At 43.8% G+C, this 21,153-nt stretch overlaps 1 protein-coding gene across 2 annotated transcripts; it reads right to left on the reverse strand.

Moving 5' to 3' along the window:
• Positions 6,764 to 16,361, reverse strand: TSN (translin). 2 transcript variants are annotated; one of them, XM_005671638.3, is made up of 6 exons: positions 16,113 to 16,361; positions 14,598 to 14,691; positions 13,271 to 13,367; positions 11,577 to 11,692; positions 10,363 to 10,442; positions 6,764 to 9,503 (listed from the first exon to the last, which is right to left on the reverse strand). In XM_005671638.3, the coding sequence occupies exons 1-6, from the start codon at positions 16,176 to 16,178 to the stop codon at positions 9,270 to 9,272; spliced, it is 687 nt and encodes a 228-aa protein (XP_005671695.2). In that variant the 5' UTR covers positions 16,179 to 16,361; the 3' UTR covers positions 6,764 to 9,269. The 2 variants fall into 2 exon arrangements, with proteins under 2 accessions (XP_005671695.2, XP_020932080.1); XM_021076421.1 differs by lacking the exon at positions 10,363 to 10,442 and having other exon boundaries at positions 6,767 to 9,503; positions 16,113 to 16,329.

A 21,153-nucleotide genomic window follows, 5' to 3' on the forward strand; every position in this document is an offset into this window, starting at 1 on the left:
CTCACCTGGATGGTTGGTGAGCCTTTTGTGAATTTCAACCTGCTGTGGCCACACTCCAAGCACAAACAGCAGTGTTGAGGGATCTGCAGGCAGAGCCAGTGAGAAGAGGCAGCGCTATTGTTGATGCTGTCTAAGGAGTGTCCCCTCAACCCATCAGGATTGCTTTCGAGCAGAAGTGACCAGAATCAGACAATACTGGGGAGCAAAGTACTAGGCAGATTAGAGGAGTGAGTTTGGAACCAGGGGACCAGTGGGCTTTTGGAACAGACTTGGTAGTGAGTGACCACATTCTTGCGTTCTTTTTTTTTTTGGTCACACCCACAGCATGTGGAAGTTCCAGGGCCAGGCATCAAACCCTTGCCTCAGCAGGGCTGCTTGATCACACAAGGCAGGCACAGCCCACCAAACTCTGTGCCCACATAGCCTGTTTTTTCTTTTTCGTTTATTTTAATTTTTTATACTTGATTTACAATGTTCTGTCAATCTCTACTGTACAGCAAAGTGACCCAGTTGTACATATATATACATTCTTTTTTTCACATTATCCTCCATCATGTTCCATCACAAGTGATCGGATATAGTTCCCTGGCCTATACAGCAGGATCTCATTGCTTATTCATTTTGTTAAACAAGGTGAAGGTAGCCTGGTCCTCTGAGGGGATGGGGGCTGAAGGTGAAGCGTGGAAAGGCTCGGCACCACACAAACCTTCCAGCCAGGACTCCTGCCCCTTCCTGACTACCACACACCCCAGGTCAGTTCCAGGAAGACAGATGCCCAGCTCTGCTGAGCGCAGGTGGAGAACCTGTGATCCTGTTATTTCTTTTGGGGGGTTTGAAGGTTAGCTTCGGGGGAAAAAAAAAAAATGAAGCCTTAAAGTTTACTGATTTTTATGGGGGTTCTTTGATGGCCTAGCAGGTGAAGGCGCCTGTGTTTTCACCACTGTGGCTCTGGTTGCTGCTGTGTGGAGCAGGTTCAATCCCTGGCCCGGGAATTTCCACATGTTGCATGTGTGGCAAAAATAAAAAAACAAGAGAGAACCTGAAATAAATGTTGCAATTCTCATTAAAGTTTACTGATTTTACTCTTTTTAACACTGACTATAGGTCTTTGTCTTAACTGTATCATCTCTGAGTCTAATCAAATAGCTTATTAAAGTAAAAGGTCCCAATCCACCAAGTGCTCCTAAAACAACCCCTGCAGGATTTTTTTTTTTTTTTTTTTTTAACCGCCACACCTGTGGCGTATGGAAATTTCAGGCTAGGGGTCAAATTGGAGCGGCAGCCACACACCACAGCTACAGCAATGCCAGATCCAAGCCTCATCTGCAACCCACACCACAGCTTACGGCAATGCCGGCTCCTTAACCCAGTGAGCAAGACCAGGGATCGAACCCACATCATCATGGATAGTAGACAGGTTCTTAAACCCACTGAGCCACAATGGGAACTCCTAGTCCTGCATGATTTAAACAACCTTGCAGCCTTCCCCCCAAAAGCAAAAACAAACGCCCTGCCCTTTGTATTTCCCAAAATACAGGAAACGAGAAACACCCGGGCTGCATTTCAGCTGTCAGGACGGGCAAAAGGTTCATCATGGGAGGACTGACCACAGGGTCATGGCTAGGAGGTTGCAGGAGTCCTTCCTGATTTCTGACCTGAGCTGGCTGGCGGGGCCAGCTGGCACATGGGTTACGGTGTCTGTCACTGACACAGCTGAAATGGATGAATGCAGGACTCCAGCCAGAGCAGATGGCTGTGGGTAAATGTTAATGAATGTGAAATGACACCAGATGATCATGAGTGACTGATGGACGGGACGGGGGAAATAACGGGGAAAATGACATAGGAAGTAAATAATGAGCCCATCCTTCTCTTCTGAGGAGTTGACACATCTTCAGTTTTCTTCTCCTTCTGTCAAAACCTTTACTCTTTATAGGGAAAAGGATTTCCATGGCGAGAGGAGGAAGCAGTTGTATACACACATCACATTCCTACTGGTCCCGGTTCCTGCCTGACCTAGGCAGAGTGACACAGGCCACCCTCTCCATGAGGTCAGTCACCAACATGGGCACCCCGGCTGGCTCCTACTGCAGACCTCTCCACCTCCTCCCGCGCAGCTCCCTCTTTCCAGGAGCTCCTCCAACCAGAGAATCGAACCTCTACCCACTCTCTACAGGGTCCCGCATTCTAGCCCAAAAAGTACAGACCCTTGTGCAAGAGCTCATCTCACAGTCAACTCAGCACCTGCAAAACTGAACCTCTTATCTTCCCCAGAAACCACCTCCAAGCTTCCCATGTTTGTTCTTCCAGAAGCTCAGGTACCTCTGACTCCTCTCAACTCCTCTTCCCTTGTCTTAGTCCGTTCAGGCGGCTGTAACAAAAATACCACAGACTGGGTACCTTAAACAGAACCTATTTCTCACAGTCTGGAAGCTGGGCAGTCCAAGACTGAGGCAGAGAGGTGAGAGCTCTCTGGGTCCCTTTCACGAGGGGCACTAACCTCATTGATGAGGGCTCCACCTCTACAACCTACTCATCTCCCATGAAGCCACCTCCAAATACAATTCCCTTGGGGATCAGGCTTCAATATCTGAATCTGGGGGGACAGAAACACTCAGCCCATAGTGTCCCTCTACCCCCAACCCCTGTCAGTCAGCAAGTTTACTCAGTTCTTCCTCTGCCTCTCACCCAGCCACGCCCATTGTCAGCTCCGCAAGCCAACCTTCATAGCCTCAAAGACAGCACGAGATTCCTCACAGGTCCCCCTGCTCTTGGCCTCTCCCCACTGGTAACATGATAGGGCCAGGATCCACAACCATAGCTGTTTGGCTCCAAAGCAGCTCCCTCTCCTCTTCAAAAAGTACCTAAAGTCTTCCAATGCCTGTCATTCAGGGTCTCAATTCTGGCTTCCTTAAGTCTAACTACCCAAACTTGCCAGACTGTTCCCTCCATTCAAACAAGTGACATCCTCACCCCCCATTAAATGTCTGATACATTTGCTTTGGGCTCCATTATTCTGCCCACGTAAAAAGACCTTCCTAGTCCAATGCTTATGTAAATCTTGTCTCTAGGAGCAACCTGGTGGCTCAGCAGGTTAAAGATCCAGTGCTGTCACTGCTGTGGCTCAGGTCACTGCTGTGGCATGAGTTCGATCCCTGGTCTGGGAACTTACACATCCTGCAGATGCAGCCAATAAAGAAAGAAACAAATAAAGCTTATTTCTTTCATGAACAAGTTCAAATTGTACCTCCTAAATTTCTATAGCAATTGCTCAAGAGTTATTTAGCAGTGAAGGGCTATTACTATGACATCCATTATAGATGTAATTGCTCAGAATAAGGACTCCTCATAGACTGCTAATGGAAGAACAGATTGGCAGTTCCTTACAGGGCTGAACATAAAATTACCATTTTTACCATAGACTCCTAGGTATCTATCCAAAAGAAATGGAAATACCCATTCACACAGAATTGCACAAGAATGTTCCTAATAGCCAAAAAGTAAAAACTTGGATCTTCATCATCAGATGAATGCATAAAATGTGGAATATCCACACAATGGAATACAATGCAAGAATTAAAAAGGATCAAACTGGGAGTTCCCGTCGTGGCGCAGTGGTTAACGAATCCGACTAGGAACCATGAGGTTGCAGGTTCGGTCCCTGCCCTTGCTCAGTGGGTTAACGATCTGGCGTTGCCGTGAGCTGTGGTGTAGGTTGCAGACGCGGCTCAGATCCCGCATTGCTGTGGCTCCAATTCGACCCCTAGTCTGGGAACTTCCATATGCCGCGGGAGCGGCCCAAAGAAATAGCAAAAAGACAAAACAAAAAAAAAAAAGGATCAAACTGGAGTTCCCATTGTGGCTCGGTGGTAACAAACGCCACTGTTATCCATAAGGACATGGGTTTGATCCCTGGCCTCGCTCAGTGGGTGAAGGATCCAGTGTTGCTGGAGCTGTGATGCAGGTCACAGACATGGCTCAGATATGGTGTTGCTGTGGCTGTGGCATAGGTTGGCAGCTGCAGCCCCAATTCGACCCCTAGCCTGGGAACTTCCATATGCCGTAGGTGTGGCCCTAAAAAAAAAAAAAGGATCAAACCATCAAGTTGAAGGAACCTTAAAAACATTATGCTAAGTGAAAAGACACAAGGGACCATATGCTTTATCATCCCATTCATATGAAGTATCCAGAAAAGGCAAATTGACAGAGAAGGAAAGTAAAATAGTGGCTGCCTAGGGCTGGAGTGGGAGTAGGGATCTTCTGGGGAGATAAAAATGTTCTTGAACCAATTTATGGTGATTTATGGTAAATCAAATCACTGAAATGTATATTTGAAATGAGTCCATTTTATACACAAAATGTACTTCAACAAAGCTGTAAAATCATAACAGGTGCTCAAATGTTAGTTGAGTATCTAATTTCTTGCTTTATTTTTTTTTACTTGTTGGTATGTTTTGTCACCACCCTCTCCCTTGCATCTAGACCCTAATCCTGACAGCAAGACCAAGCCTCCCCTATATTATGCCAACTTTTCATACAGACTGCACCTGACCTAAAGCTGCATGTACACTGTGTTCACAACCACTTGTGGAACTGATTTTGTCTTGTCAGGCTATGGAGTGATGCCATCAATAGCACCAAGGAAGAATCAGTGGATGTGGATGTAGAGCAGAACAAGTGCATTTGAGCCCAGTTCCTCCACTTCTGGCCATGATCTAAGGGCCTGCTCACTGGGGCCTCTTCTCCAAGTCTAAAATGGGAAAGGCAGTTCTCTTGCGGCTCAATGGATTAAGGATCTGGCGTTGTCACTGCCGCAGTTCAAGTCTCTGCTGTGGCATGGGTTTGATCTCACCCGGGGGAACTTCCACATGCCACAGACATGGCCAGAAATTTAATTAAGTAACTAATAAATTAAACGGGAAAAACTGTGAGAGTGACTTCACAGGGTGGTCATGAGGCTGAAATGAGATGATCTGGATAAAATGTTCAGCCCAGTGCTTAGAGCATGTGAGAGCTGACTGAATGTTGGCTTCAAACATGCACACACAAACCCAAGCACAAGTGCACATACCAGAGGAATCTCTTTCAAACAGGAAACAACTCTCAACAACAGAGTAAACAACCAAAGATGACCTACCCTCCTCTGTCACCTACTAGGCCAGAGTGGCCTGGGACATCTCTTGCCCCTTCCAAGCCCAATGAAACTCATGATGGCCGGAAATACTCCTATTTGTCATCTAACAAGAGGAACTCAACAGAGCCCACGGTTTTCAACACTCTGTGCACCTGCCCCTCCCTCCTCTCTCACCCTGTCCCACCATCTCCATCTCCATCCAAGTGAGGTAGGGTTTTACCTCCTGGCCCCCTTGGTGTGAGCAGGGCCACAGGTTTACTTCCAACCAAAGAACTGTCACTTCACACGAGAGCGTGTGCCCACAGAGAACTCTCCTCAGCTCCTTCCCTCTCCCCAAGGAACTAACAAACAGCTCCACTGGTGGCTGCTCTGGTGGCTGGGTGAGGATGACATGGGTGGACCCCAGCTGACCTACAGTAGACAGGGAGCACGAGGAAGGATAAACCTCTTCTAGGCGGCTCTTAGGATTCTTATCACAACATAAGAACCTGATAGAGTCACAAGGCTCTCCGACTCTAAGCTTATATATTTTAAATCTCACCTAAAAAAAAAAAATCTTTCTAAGGAGTTTCAGCTGTAGCTCAGTGGGTTAAGAACTCAACCAGTAGCCACGAGAACGCAGGTTCAAGCCCTTACCTCACTCAATGGGTCAAGGATCCGCTAGTGCCACAAGCTGTGGTGTAGGTCGAAGATTGAGCTTGGATGTGGTGTTGCTGTGGCTGTGGCATAGGCCAGCAGCTGCAGCTCCAATTGGACCCCTGGCCTTCCAAAACAAAAAACAAAAAAAAAACCTAAGACTCTATTCCCCTGACTTCTGTGACAAGCCACTCTCACTGTCCTTTGTCAACCACTCTGACCACATCTCCATCTCCTGCATCTTCTCATGGGCTTGACCTCCTCTGCCTCCCTCACGCGCCCTGCTGGGAACCAGGTCTCATCTTCCACACGGGCCTGCTCACTCCACAGGCTCTCCAGGGCGATCCTAGCCACTCTCCTGACTCACCCACCATGTATGTGCTAATACTACCCAAAGCTCTGGAGGCAGGCTCCCCATTTCCCACACACCCAGAGTCCTACTGGACAGCTCCAGCAGGCGCTCCATGACACGCTGAGCACAATACGTCCAAAAGCAAGGCCCTTGTCTGCCCAGCCCCCTGCAGACATCCTTTCCTCCCAGTCCCCACCCTGGTGAACAGCACCTAAACCCTAAGTTAGCCAGGCCAGAAGCCCAACAGGCCGGATTCCTCCATCTCCTTCACTCCATCCTTACTCAACTAACCACTCTGGTCAATGTCACGGCCCTTATATATTTGTCGTATGGGGAAAAGGAAGATGGTTTTTTCGGGGTTTTGTTTGTTTGTTTGTTTGTTTGTTTGTTTTTGTCTTTTTGCCATTTCTTGGGCTGCTCCTGCGGCACATGGAGGTTCCCAGGCTAGGGGTCCAATCGGAGCTGTAGCCACCAGCCTACGCCACAGCCACAGCAACATGGGATCCAAGCCGCATCTGCGACCTACACCACAGCTCATGGCAACGCCGGATCCTTAACCCACTGAGCAAGGGCACGGATCGAACCCACAACCTCATGGTTCCTAGTCAGATTCGTTAACTACTGAGCCACAATGGGAACTCCAGGAAGATGATTTATTTTTATTTTAAGGCTTATTACAGCGAACACCAAGAAAGCAAATTACTTCCTCCTTAGGGAGAGGTGTGAAGCATGTTATCGGTACTTCACCTAGGACAAATAGTTTAGAGCAAGAAACAAGCACACAGTCACAAAACGATCTCGGCAGCAACCTGCATATTCCTCACATTTCTTGGCCACTTGTTTAAGTAAAGATAAAACACTGCCAAAGGAGCTTTCGTTTTTTATTACATCCTGGTAAGCATTACTCACTGTTCAAGTTTAAAATAGGGCAAATCCTGGGAACATCCATATGCAGCAAGGGGGTGGGGGGAGAAGGGAAGGAAGGGAAGGATCCACTAATTTATTTCTATTTCTCTACCCTACTTGATTTTCTAAAGTAAGAAAAAGCAATCTAGTGTCCTAAAACTAGAGCCAAGGCTTTTCAACATTCAGTTAAAATGCCTTTAACTTCCCAAGCTTTCCTGCACTTTATACTACACAACTCCCAGTGGCTGCTATCTTTCGACTACTTTAACTCTTACACAGGAATATGTGCTTATCACCCCTGGGCTTCATCAGCCTCAAAAAACATTCAGTAGTTACTGTTCAAATAGTAGAGTTCTCATGGCAGCTCACAAAGTTACAAAAAAAGAAAAAGAAAAAAAAGAAGAAACTTTTTATTGCTTTAGGACAAGCTGGCAACAAACACAACAGAAGAATTAGAAACATGACACTTCTACATTCTCAAAAGGAGTTACCAAACCAGAATGTGCTCCTCTACTTAAAACATATTTGTTACAACTGAAATCCACAACTTCTGCCAAGAACTTTACTATTCTCAAGCAGGATGGATACTTGAAGAGTCAAAAAAAACTATTATCAAACTTATTGCATAAATCTGATCATACAATTCAAAGCCTTTTATGCTCAATCTGGGCAGTGCTATTACTTGACATTTCTGATGACTGTCCTGGCACTCTGAGATCCAAATTCCTTCTTTCTACAAACTTTTCCCTATGCAGAAAGAGCTGTCAAGAAAAATGTTCTATTTCTAACAATGCACAGCAATTCATGCCTCACTTCTACATCTTTCCTCATGACGGAAAACGTGGTCAGTCCTTAACTCAGCCTGATAACGGCTCTGCTGGCAATGCCGAATGTCATTGTACAAACAGGAAGCCCACACTGGCATTAGGCATGAGAGGGTGATACCTCCAAATACATTTTATTCTGTACACAATGGCACCTTCCTGTCCGTTAACTCCCAAATACTGTGGATGACGTCACCATTTTCATAATTTCAATTCAACAACAGAAGTTACAAGGCAAGTACTATCTGAAAATGGTGTGTGTGTGGGGGGGTGTTGCCAATAAGACATGTGACCTGCCCCAAGCTGCAAATCTAAAACATATCTGTTGGGATAATCAACAAACTGGATTGTTTACTCTAATAATCATTACCAGGAGTTCCCTGGTGGCTCAGCAGGCTGGGGATCCACGCTGTCACTGTTGTGGCTCTAATCATTGCTATGGGGCAGGTTCCATCCCTGCCCAGGAACTTCTGTTCACTGCAGGTGCAGCCAAAAAATTTAAAAAAAAATTAAAGATCATTACCAAGTCAGCTAATTTTTTTGTTTTTAATTCAAGATTTTCTCTTTCTTCCAGATAAAGCATAGCATATTTCTCTCAGAACTTTCCCAGTCAGGGTGTTGAGAATTAACTCCACTAAGCGGCTTCACACTTCCAGACCTAATGGTCACCTGGCTATTAAGTAAAAGGTTTCAAAGCTTAGAAACATATCATATGAAATGTTAGCTCAAGATGTGTGTGGAGACAATTTTTAATTGCTACAATTGCAGAATGTTAAGGCAACATCAGAAAACAGAGGTGTCTTAAAACACTAACCCTATTCCCTACCTGGTAAAGAGAGCCAAATGATGTTACTCAACCCTTAATACAAAAATGTCCCAAAATAATCTGTTGGACTTGACTTTGCAGTTTAATCTTTTATATTTAGATGGCAGTGAGAGAGAACCCTGGGGCTGTAATTCCCCTGCAAAAAAACTCAACATCTGATTTATTCACAAGGCTTAAAATAAGGAAGGAAAATAGAAAATAAGTTTCCTTTGCTTGGCAACCATCCTTTGTAATCATCTATTTTGATACGTATCCAGGCTGTATCTGGGTACCGATGGCTAACCTGGATATAGAAAACATCAAGGATCACTTCTGGAAGAATCACAAACACGACAGGAAACTTCTCAATCAGTACAGCAACAGCGTCAGGGTAAGCAAGAAAAGGACTTTACCGGGAGACTGACATTTACAGTTTTGGAAAGAACTGAAATACACTGAATTACAGAGCAAATTCACCAAAACAACAAGAAATCTGTCCTTATAAAGGCCATCCTTTCACCCCTATAAAAGTGTTTCACTTCTGACACACCACACAACCGGTTAGGAACAGCAAGTGCAGAGCTTGCCAGGGCAGGCGGGCAGGTGGGATTCCTACTTCTCCGAGCAGGCCGCCACCGTCTCCTTGTTGAAGCCTCGGATGGAGAGATCATAGACCACCTCCTCCACCTTCTTCACATCATACTTGAGGCCGTCGTAGCGCTTCCGCAGGGAGTCATTTTTGAGGTTGAGAAGGCGGAAGCCGGAATCCAGCTCATTGATGAAGGTGGAGATGTGCAGGGGCCTCGCGTAATCTCCTGCAGTCACGCTGTTGACCGACAGCCTCGACTGCACGGAGAGAGAGGATGAGTCACGGCAGGGCCCCTCCTCCAGGCCACAGACAAGACCCAAGACCTGCAGCCCACCCTGCTTTTCCCTACTGCCCCTCATAATTTCACTGTGACAACTGCTTGGTATCACTCACTAACTTACTTAATAACTGAAGAAATCATCTCCTTTTTGTTGGAGTTTTTGTGGTCTACATTTTTTCATCAATAGGAGTAAGACTATAGAGTGGACACCTTTATACAGTTTTTTTTTCTTCTTGTTTTTGTTTTTGCTTTTTAGGGCCGCACCTGCGGCACATGGGAGTTCCCAAGCTGGGGGTCAAATTGGAGTTACAGCTGCTGGCCTACACCACAGCCACAGCAACGCCAGATCCTTAACCCACTGAGCAAGGCCTGGGATAAAACCCGAATCCTCATGGATACTAGTCCAGTTTGTTACCACTGAGCCACAATGGAAACTCCCTCTTTTTCTTCTTTTGAATTATTTTTGTAGGATGATTTCTCAGGAGAGAGATTGAGGGGATAAAGGTAAGAATAACTTATATAATTTTACAGTTTAATTGTTACCCCAAACAATTATATGATTTCACATAGTTACGAGGAACATATGCTTTGTCACTTCCTTTAAAGTTAGAGGTATTATGTCTTTTCAAACTCACACACTGGCCAGTGTGCACAGCCACCTCATCATGTGAACTGCCACCTCAGCAAAACATCACATAGCACAGTCAACAACTACCCACTGACCGAAAGAAGGCTTAGAAAAGAATGAAGCTTCCTGAATTTTTGTACCATTAAAAAAAAACTGACAAAGAAGTGGGACAATCAAAAGGCCAATGGCAAATCACTAAGCTTCTTACCAGTTCACTAGCAAGAATTAGAACTCCTGAGAGGTAATCTTCTACATCCAGATGAAATCCCTTCTCCCGATCTGGCTCAACTAAAAAGTATAACAAAGACAATGTCATGATGTAAATACAACTTCTGCCATAAAAAAAACCCACAAAAACAAAAAAACCACATACACACACACACACACACACACACACACACACACACTTCTCTCAAAGTAAAAAAAGAACAAGTCTTTCAAAACTCTTTTTGTTGTTGTTGTTGCTGTTGTTGTGGGGTTTTTTTTGCTTTTTAAGGCACACCCATGGCATATGGAGGTTCCCAGGCTAGGGGTCTAATCACAGCTGCAGCTGCTGTTCTAGACCACAGCTCACAGCAATGCTGGATCCTTAACCCACTGAGCAAGGCTGGGGATTGAACACAAATCCTCACGGATACTAGTCAGGTTCCTAACCTGCTTAGCCACGACGGGAACTCCCCAAAACTCTATTAAACATACACACACTCGTGGCAAATAGACCTCACTATGGAATTTTTTTGAGCTCTCAAATTCAATTTTCCCTCCATTCTTCTTTCAAAAAGTAATACCATTAAGAATCGTACCCAGTTCTGTTGGAGAATATCTGTTTTTAGAAGGTATATGCTGAAGCACTTAAAGGAGGAGTCACAGAATCTGCACCTGACTTTTACACAGTTTACACACCCCTACCAATGCAAACTCAGTGAGGAGACTGAGCAGAACAGGACAAAACGGTGGACTGAATGGGGTATATGCAGATGTTCACTGTTCTGTTCCTTCAACTTTTCTGTAATCTTTTTTTTTTTTTTTTTTGCCTTTTATAGGGCCACTCCCGCGGCATATGGAGGTTCCCAGGCTAGGGGTCTAATCGGAGCTGTAGCCGCCAGCCTACACCAGTCACAGCAATGCAGGATCCAAGCCGCATCTGCAAACCTACACCACAGCTCACGGCAACATCGGATCCTTAACCACTGCACCAAGACAGGAACTCCAACTTTTCCGTAATCTTGAAGTTTTTAAAAACTAAAAGAAACACCCAAGCACAAAGAGCAACCCACTACATATTTTTAGCTTTTGTGTTTCCAAGTAACCACTTTCCCATTTAGGTCTTACTTGTTTTCATAAATAGAAAGCATGCCCCCCACACCCCAAATCAGGCTCTGGCGCCTGACCCTGCAGGTAGCCCTGACGGAGGACACTCACTGCCGAGGATCTCTGTAACCGCTTCTCGAGTCACTAGGGTTTCTGATTCCAAGTACACAACGAAGGCCGCCAAGAAGACCAAGCGCTGCAGCACGAACCTCCAGTGTTCATGAAACCTGCACAGTGAGGGGCAGGGATCAGGGAGTTAAAAACACAGTGCACTAAAGTCATGGCCAAAACAGTCTAGGAAGGGAATCCTTATAAAACCTCACATGAAATTCCAAGACATAAAACATGTTAAGGGCAGGAAGACATTCAAGTATATTCAATGGGCTTGATATAAATTTTGCCAGCTCAAATTCATAACAATCACTTATTATAAGTTTAATAAATGAGAAGCATGGTCTGATTTTGATGAACACAAAAATTACACCAGAAGATTATGTTTGATAAGAGCACAACTGTGTTTCAGAAGTTTAGTCACTAAAAACAATGACCCTGCTCTGAGAAAAACAAAAATTTGGTGAATGAAGACTGATGAGAACTGCCAAGTGTTTGTCGGCCTCAGCACCTGACTCATTCCTACATTCTGAATGAGGGTATCAAGAAACTCCTGATTCACACATCTAAGAAATAATTGCCATTTGCAGTCACTAAAGCGGTGACCTTAAAAACGTTGGGATATTGTAGTTAAACTCGGCTAGAAGAAGGTGGAAAAGGAAACAGGAAATTTTACAATCCTCAGAAATTTATGCTATGCCTCCTGATCTTCAAATGTGGCAACAAGTTCAAAATCATTTTTCAACACAACCCAGGTCAAAGAAAACACTGAGGCCAAAGTGGCTAGAGGGTAGCTTGGGTGTGACCTCCAAGACCACGGTCTCCACCAACCCTGCCCACATTACGGTCAGACATCTCTGTGGGCAGCTATCACCTAACTACTGCAGGCTCAGCAAACCTTTTCTGTGATGGGCCAGACAACAAATATGCTAGCTAGCTTTGTGGGACACTTTCAGCCTCTATCACACAGTCTTATTTGGCTGTTTTTCTTTTCTTAATGACACTTTAAAATATAAACATACATATGTAAACTCTCAACGGCAGCAGGCCACAGCAGTTTGCCAGCCCCTGCCTTTAAAGAATCTTGTGAGGTTACACTGTCTGCTCCCCATATACATGTCCTAACTATTTTTTGTGATGTGAGTATGCACTGTACAACTTTCATGTTTCACAATTATGATTAACAACGAATTTTTTCCCCAGTGGTATGTAAAATAACAGTGTATATAAAATTAATACTGTTGTAGATTCAATGAGATATGGCATAAAATATAAAGCTGCGTATGTCACTTAGCAGTGAAATTCAAGCTTTAATGTAAAACTTAACTTGAGATACTGCCACGTAATCCCATAATCTTAACAGCATAGATATAATTCATCAAACTCCACAAGTAATAAATATTTAAAGACATATTCTCTATTTCGACCTTCATACAACACACATTTTCTTTTTAGTTTTTCATTGTAAAAATTATACACATTCTTTAAAGAAATTTTGAAAGTAAAAAGGAGAAAAAAAATAAAATCAATTTTTTCACCATTAAAATACCACCATTAACAGTTCCTCTTCCTTTCTGTTGCTTCTTCTTAGGAGAGGAATTTTTACCTAGGTCTAAGCAATCATTCAATAGATATAACTTTTCTCTTCCCTTTTTTCACTTAACATTATAAAATATGCTACTTGTCTTACAAACCTGTAATACTGTTCAGCAGGGAACTTGGTCTTCAAAGACGTTAGATGTGTTTTTACTGTACCAAAATGTTCTCGAGCTTTCAAACACCTCTTTGGAACTGATCACAAAAAGATAATCAAATGCAATAATGACAGACTCAACCAAATTTCAAATACAGTTCTTGCTTAATAATCTATGTAGTCTACCTGGAAATAAATCAAATTTTTTTTTTTTTAAATCTCAAGGCCAAAGGTAGGGCATGCATCTCTGCTTTTGGTCTGGCTCTCAAAATTTCCTATCTAATTTCCCTACTGAAAAATAAACAAAAAAAATTGCTAAAAGGGAATAGACTGGGAAGCACACTGGTAAACTGTCATAAATAACCTCATCTTTAGGTTGTCTCTCCTAGTCTGTCCTCAAAGGGTGCCTAAAGTGGACTGCTAGAAGCTCCCATATGGGGTCCAAAAGTAGCTTTATAATTACTCTCAATCAGGCTAACCAACTCCATATTATTGAGAAAAGTGACTTGCCCTGACAACTGTAAATTACATTATGATCTCATTCTCCATCTGAAAATATATTTCAGCTCTTGGGAGTTCCCATCGTGGTGCAGTGGTTAACGAATCTGACTAGGAACCATGAGGTTGCGGGTTCGGTCCCTGCCCTTGCTCAGTGGGTTAAGGATCCAGCGTTGCTGTGGTGTAGGTTGCAGATGCAGCTCGGATCCCGAGTTTCTGTGGCTCTGGCATAGGCCGGCGGCTACAGCTCTGATTAGACCCCTAGCCTGGGAACCTCCATATGCCGCAGGAGTCGCCATATAAAAGGCAAAAAAAAATATATATATATATGTATATGTATGTATATATTATTTCAGCTCTTTTAGTTGTGCTAGCTACATCTTACAACAGCGGTTCCATGTCTAAGCTTGATCTCTATTCAAGAGGCTGATTGTACATGCATTGAGAACATTTTACACTGGCCCATTATCTACAAATGCATATTAAATCATATTCAATGACTGAAAGGTTGGGTTTAAGAAAAAGAACCAAATAAAAGTTGTTAGGTACACAAGAGAGCTATGAAACTACCACAATCATCAGAAGAACTCTACCACAAGGGAAAACATTTCTACTTCGACCTACATGAAAACAGTATACACAGAATTCTGTAAACCTATAAAATGATCAACTCACCTACTCTCCAATTTCTACTCACCGTAAAGCATGAGGGACATTTTTCATAGTAAAATGATAAAGATTTGGATATGTCTTCTGGAGGTAAATTAACTCTTTATACAAAAGACCAACAAACTGGATAAAAACCTTCAAAATCAAAACAAAGAACTTACTGTCCTGAAACCCAGCACCCTGATGGACCCCTTGGAGTAGAGTTAAAATCTCTCGGGCTGTTTGTTCTAAACTCTGTACAACTTTTCGGATTTCCTAGAAAGAATTAAAGATCAAAATATGAAATAAATTCAACATAATTATTATATTGTCATAACCTCAAACCAAATGTATTTAACAGCACATTTGATCTATGACACCTTCATACACATTCAAAACACAACCTTTACAAGGACATAAATTGTTCACAAAATATCTAGGTTTGAATTCTCAGTTTTCCACTTACTTCCTCTCTGAGACCTTCAAGAAGTCACTAAAAAACCTTAGATTCCTCATAAAGACTTCAAAGGGTAACAGCCACCCACTCACCCTAAATATCCTGCCGGAACACTAAAAATGAGGTAGTCAAGTGTAAACCATAAAAAGAAAAATGAAATACAATACAATGATTGGGTACTTTTCATTCATTCATTTTGCAACATTCACTGAGCTTATTTCTAGGCCTTATGTAAATATTGAGGAACTAAGCAGACAGTCCCTTTACCATGCAATTTAGAGTAGGACAGGTGGTTAAAAAAATAATGACCACCCAAGTTTCGTGGGGGGTTTTTTGTTTTCGATTTTTTTTTTTTTTTTTTTAAGGGCCGCACTCGCGGCAAATCGAAGTTCCCAGGCTAGGGTTCAAATCGGAGCTGCAGCTGCCGGCCCAAGCCACAGCTACAGTAACGTGGGATCCAAGCCGCGTCTTCGACCTATACCAGAGCTTGTGGCAACGCTGGATTCTTAACCCACTGAGCGGGGCCAAAGATCCAATCGCATCCTCATGGATACTAGTCGGGTTTGTCACCACCGCACCACATCGGGAACTCTGCACAAGCTTTTATTAAAATGGTAGTGCGCTACCCGAAAACATAACAGGGAAAAGATAATTTAGACTGTGAGGCTGAGAAGAACATGAAATAGCCAGGAGAAATGGGAAAGAAGTGCATTCCAGGAAAAGCAAGCAGTACCTGCAAAAGACGTGAGGCAGGAAACTATTTGGGAAACTAGAGGAATAACACACAACAGAAGATGACGTAAAATGAGACTGGAGAGAGAGACCGGTGGGCCACAGTAGAGTCTGGATTGTTATCCTAGGTGGAATAAAAAGCCATAGGCATTTTAAAGAGAGGAGGCGCACGTGTGCTTTTAATACACCAACAACAAACACAGCAAACGCGCGATGTCTGAGTCCCAAGCGCTAACTGAGCCCTCAACATAAACCAGCGCTACAAAAGAGGAAAACTGATACCCAAATAAATGAGGTACGTGATGACGAGGAGCCAAGATCCGAACACAGGTAGTCAGGATCTGCAAGCAGAATCAGGGGCAGGGGGAAGGAGATGCCCTAAGCCGAAACAAGAGGGGAAGCAACCCACCCCCGGAGGCCTCCCCACCGCTCGAATCTGAGCGACGGAAAAGGGCTGGGTGGTGCGGCCCAGCTAGGCAAAGACGTGGGAAAGGGATGGGGAGCTTACCTCTCTGATGTCCTGCTCGGCAGCCAAAAAGCCCTGCAGCTCCACGAAGATCTCGCTCACAGACATGGCGCCGGCCGCACGACTGTCAGCCAGGGCGGCGAAGGTGGCCTGCCAAATGCGCTCCAAAACAACCACGGCAGTCAGTCTCAAGGCCCGCTACCGCCGCCGCCGCCGCGTCCACCCGGCCCTGCACTAAGACTGCCGCTGGGGTCCTCTCAGGCCCGCGGCGCTCAGGAGCCCGGGCTGTCCTCCGCTCCGCCTGAGGCGCTTCCCGCCGCAAGGGAAGACGGGAGCCCGTAAAGCAGGGCAGGGCGGGCGAGGCTCTTCCGACAGGCACCACCGGAGACAGCCCGAGAAGGGGTCCTCAGAGCTTGTGGGCCTAAGGGAGGGGGCCTTGGGTTTGGAGGATTGGAACCAATCCGCTGTTAGCTCGTACAGTCTAACCTCCGTAACCTGTTGGGGTTTTGGTCCTGTGATCCCTGCACCATTCCAAAATCTGAGGATCCTCAAGGTCCTTATTTGAAGTGGCGTAGTATTTGAATATAACCTATGCACGTTCTCTTGTAATATTTTAAGTACTTGTAATTAGGTATTACTTGTAACACCTAATAAAATGCACTGTGGAAATAGTTGGAAATACAATGTAAATACGTAAGTAGTTGCTGGTGCACAGCAAAATCAAGTTGCTTTTTTGGAACTTTTTTTTTAATACTTTCTATCTTGGGTCGGTTGAATCTGTAGGTGCCGAACTGCAGATACGGAGGACTGATTGTACATGATATTTTATAAAACAGCAGTTGGAGGGAAAACGCTTCAGTACTAAAAGGTACGCATAGAAAGCCAGGTGCGTAAGAGTGTACATTGCAATCTGTAAAAATAGGGGAAAAAATAGTTTGTGCCTGAAGAAAGTACTCGGGGAAAAATAAACGTGTATGTGGGATTGCAAATAAGGGGATAGATTGAGAGTGAATTTTTTTCTCTCTGTGCTTGTTTTTAATTTTAACGTCTTCGCAGGGATTGTATTGCCTTTTGTTTAGATTATATGAACTTTTAAGCATGTAGGATGGGGAGTTTCTCTTCCGCTCAACGAATACCTTCCCCCAATTCCCCTTTTTGGAGGCCAGCGCTGTAATGATTTGGTTTGACCTACAGTTATCTCATACATCCACCCTACAAATACAACTGTGTGTGTGTGAGTGTAGACTGCACGCCAAATGAATGAAAATGATGGCTTATATCACCTAAATGATAAATTATTGTTTGCATTGTGCCAGACATTATTCTAAAACTTTACACGAAGAATCATATTTTTATCTTCATTATACTTCTGCAAACTTGATATTGTTTTCATCTTATAAATGAAGTAAATATGGTAGCAGATTAATTGGCTTGCCTAAGCTCATATGCAGCTAGTGCTTGATGAAACTGGAATCCAAATGCATTGTCTTAACCACCATGCTCTTATCATTCATATACATAAATTTATTTTGGGAATTCTCTTTTTCGCACATCTTCCTATTAAAGGTTTCATGTTTCTCATTCTTTTATAACCTTTATCACTTAAAGTTAACATTTTCTCATTTTTTACCATTTTTAAAAATAATTTTTTTGTGGAGTTCCCATCATGGTGCAGTGGTTAATGAATCCGACTAGGAACCATGAGGTTGCAGGTTTGATCCCTGGCCTCACTCAGTGGGTTAAGCATCTGGCGTTGCTGTGAGCTCTGGTGTAGGTCGCATACAAGGCTCGGATCCCACATTGCTGTGGCTCTGGAGTAGGCCAGCGGCTACAGCTCCCATTAGACCCCTAGCCTGGGAACCTCCATATGCTGTGGGAAGTGGCCCTAGAAAAGGCAAAAAGACAGAAATAATAATAATCATAATTTTTTTTTTTTGTCTTTTTAGGGCCGCATCTGCAGCATATTGAAATTCCCAGTCTAGGGGTCTAATCAGAGCTGCAGCTGCTGACCTACACCACAGCCACAGCAACATGGGACCCGAGCTGGGTCTGCGACATACACCACAGCTCATGGCAACACCAGATCCTTAACCCACTGAGCAAGGCCAGGGATTGAACCCAAGTCCTCATGGATACTAGTCGGGTTTGTTACCATTGAGCCACAACGGGAACTCCTAAAAATAATTTTTGAAATGGAAACGTTGTTAATGTGACTTTTTTGTGGAGTGGACATGTCATGTTTATTGACCCAGTCAGTCCCTTATCATGGGTTATTTAGTTGCTTCCAGTTCTTTCTATTACTAATTTTTTTTTTTTTTGTCTTTTTTGTTGTTGTTGTTGTTGCTATTTCTTGGGCCGCTCCGGCGGCATATGGAGGTTCCCAGGCTAGGGGTCCAATCGGAGCTGTAGCCACCGGCCTACGCCAGAGCCACAGCAACGCGGGATCCGAGCCGCGTCTGCAACCTACACCACAGCTCACGGCAACGCCGGATAGTTAACCCACTGAGCAAGGGCAGGGATCGAACCCGCAACCTCATGGTTCCTAGTCGGATTCGTTAACCACTGCGCCACGACGGGAATTCCTTTCTTTTTTTTTTTTTGTCTTTTTTGTTGTTGTTGTTGTTGCTATTTCTTGGGCCGTATTACTAATTTTTTTAACTTTTTATTTTTTTTTTTGGCTGCGCCCAAGGCATACAAAAGTTCCTAGGCCAGGGATCAGACCTGCACCAGAGCAGTGACCTCAGCTGCTGCAGTGATAATGCCAGGTCCTTAACCGACTGTGCCACAAGGGAACTCCAGTTCTTTCTGTTATGAATGGCATTGTGATGAAAGTCTTTGTAAGCCATTATCAGGATTTAAGATCATTTCTTTTAGAAATACTGGTGGCCAATATCACTAATCATCAGGAAAATGCAAATCTAAAGCACAATGAGATATTACCTCTCACCTGTAAGAATGGCTATCTTCAAAAAGACAGTAAACAGGAGTTCTGTTGTGATGCAGCAGGTTATGGATCTGGCATTTTCTCTTAAGCAGCTAGGGTTGTTGCTGTGGTACAGGTTTGATCCCTGGCCTGGGAACATGCAACAGGCACAGCCAAAAAAAAAAAAGAAAAGACAATAAGACAATAAATAACAAGTATTGGTGAAGATGTGGAAAAAAGGGAACCCTCCTGCACTGTTAGTAGGAATATAAGTTAGTACAACTACTGTGGAAAACATTATGGGAGATTTCTCAAAAATTAAAAATGGCAGTAGCATACAATCCAGAATTCCACTCCTGGGTATGTATCCAAAGAAAAGAAAAACACAAATTTGAAAAAATACACGCATGTCAATGTTCTGAGTAGCATTATTTACAATAGCCAATATATGGAAGCAACATGTGTCCATCAACAGATGAATAGTTTCAAAAATGTAGCCTATATATGTATACATACAATGGACTATTTCTTGGCCATAAAAAAGAATGAAATTTTACCAAATGTGACAACATAGATGGACCTGGAGGGCAGTATGCTTAGTGAAATGTCAGGCAGAGAAAGACAAATACTGTATGTTTTCACTGTTTTTTTTTTTTTAATGAGCACACTCATGGCATTTGGAAGTTCTCAGACTATGGGTCAAATCAGAATTGCATTTGCCAGCCTACACCACAGTCACACAACACCAGATCCAGGCTGAGACTGCAACCTATGCCACAGCTCACGGCAACACCAGATCCTTAACCCACTGAACGAGGCCAAGGATCAAATCATGTATAGTAGTCAGATTCATTAATGCTGAGCCACCATGGTAACTCTTGTATGTTTTCACTTTTATGAGGAATCTAAAAAATAAAGCAAACGATTAAATATAGCAAGGCAGCAGCAGTTCCACAGACACAGAGTAATGGACTAATGGGGGGAGGAGCAAATTGGGTCAGAGATTAAGAGGTTCAAACCACAAGGTATAAAATAGACAAGTAACAGGAATGTAATGTACAGCACAGTGAAATAGCCAATATTGTATAACAACATTATATGGAGTATAATCTATAAAAATATTACTAAATTGTATACTTGAAATTATTGTAAGTCGACTACAACAAAAAAGAAAAAATTAGAATTTTTTAAATGATAAGATCATTGCTTTGATAAGTCCTTTTTTTTTTTTCTTTTTTTGGCTGCCCCAAGGTATATGGTGTTCCTGGGCCAGGGAGAAGATCCAAGGCACAGTTTTGGCCTATGTTGCACCTGCAGCAACACTGGATCATTTAACCCACTGCACTGCACCAGGGACTGAACCTGCATCCTGGCGCTGCAGAGATGTCACGGATCCTCTTGTGCCACAGCAGGAATTTCCACCAGTCTTCTTTTTTTGTTGGCTTGTTTTTGTCTTTTTAGGGATACACCTGAGGCATATGAAGTTCCCTGCCTTCGCCACAGCAACAGCAACACAGGATCCAAGCCACATCTGTGACTTACACCAAAGGTCAAGGCGATGCCAGATACTTAACCCACTGGATTGAAGCTACATGCTCATGGATACTAGTAAGGTTCTTAGCCCATAGAGCCACAGTGGGAACTCCAATAAGTCCTATTTTTAAAGTCCTTGACAGATTTTGCCAAATCTCTTTCTAGAGAAACTGAACTCATCTCCATCCCCCTGGCCACTTGGCTGCACTCTCCTGAGTGTGAATGTTAACACTGTAGACATTCTGGGCTCATTTAAGGGTGAAAATATGACTCATTTAATAGTACTGAAGACTCTGTTATAGGTGGTACACTTCTACAAGTTTCCTTGAAGGGCAGTGAACCCTATGAGCAGCTACCCCTCTCCACTCTCCCCACCCCCATCCCTCCAGGAGCCCCCCCCCCGCCCCCCCCCGCTTTGCCAAGGTCATTGCCACACTCAGGGTCTAGATTCGGGGTTGTGCATGAAGTTAGACCTGGCACAGGGCAAGATGTGGCCAAGGTGATAGTCACAGAGAAGGACAGAGAAAGAAAATTTCCCTCCCAACTTCAGGTCCTGTGGCCCTAAACTGAATACAGGCGGAATTTTTAGTTGTCAGGTGACATGTCCTGAGGCTGCACTATTGAGAC

This window comes from Sus scrofa, chromosome 15 (assembly GCF_000003025.6).
Source record: "Sus scrofa isolate TJ Tabasco breed Duroc chromosome 15, Sscrofa11.1, whole genome shotgun sequence".
NCBI classification, from domain to species: domain Eukaryota; kingdom Metazoa; phylum Chordata; class Mammalia; order Artiodactyla; family Suidae; genus Sus; species Sus scrofa.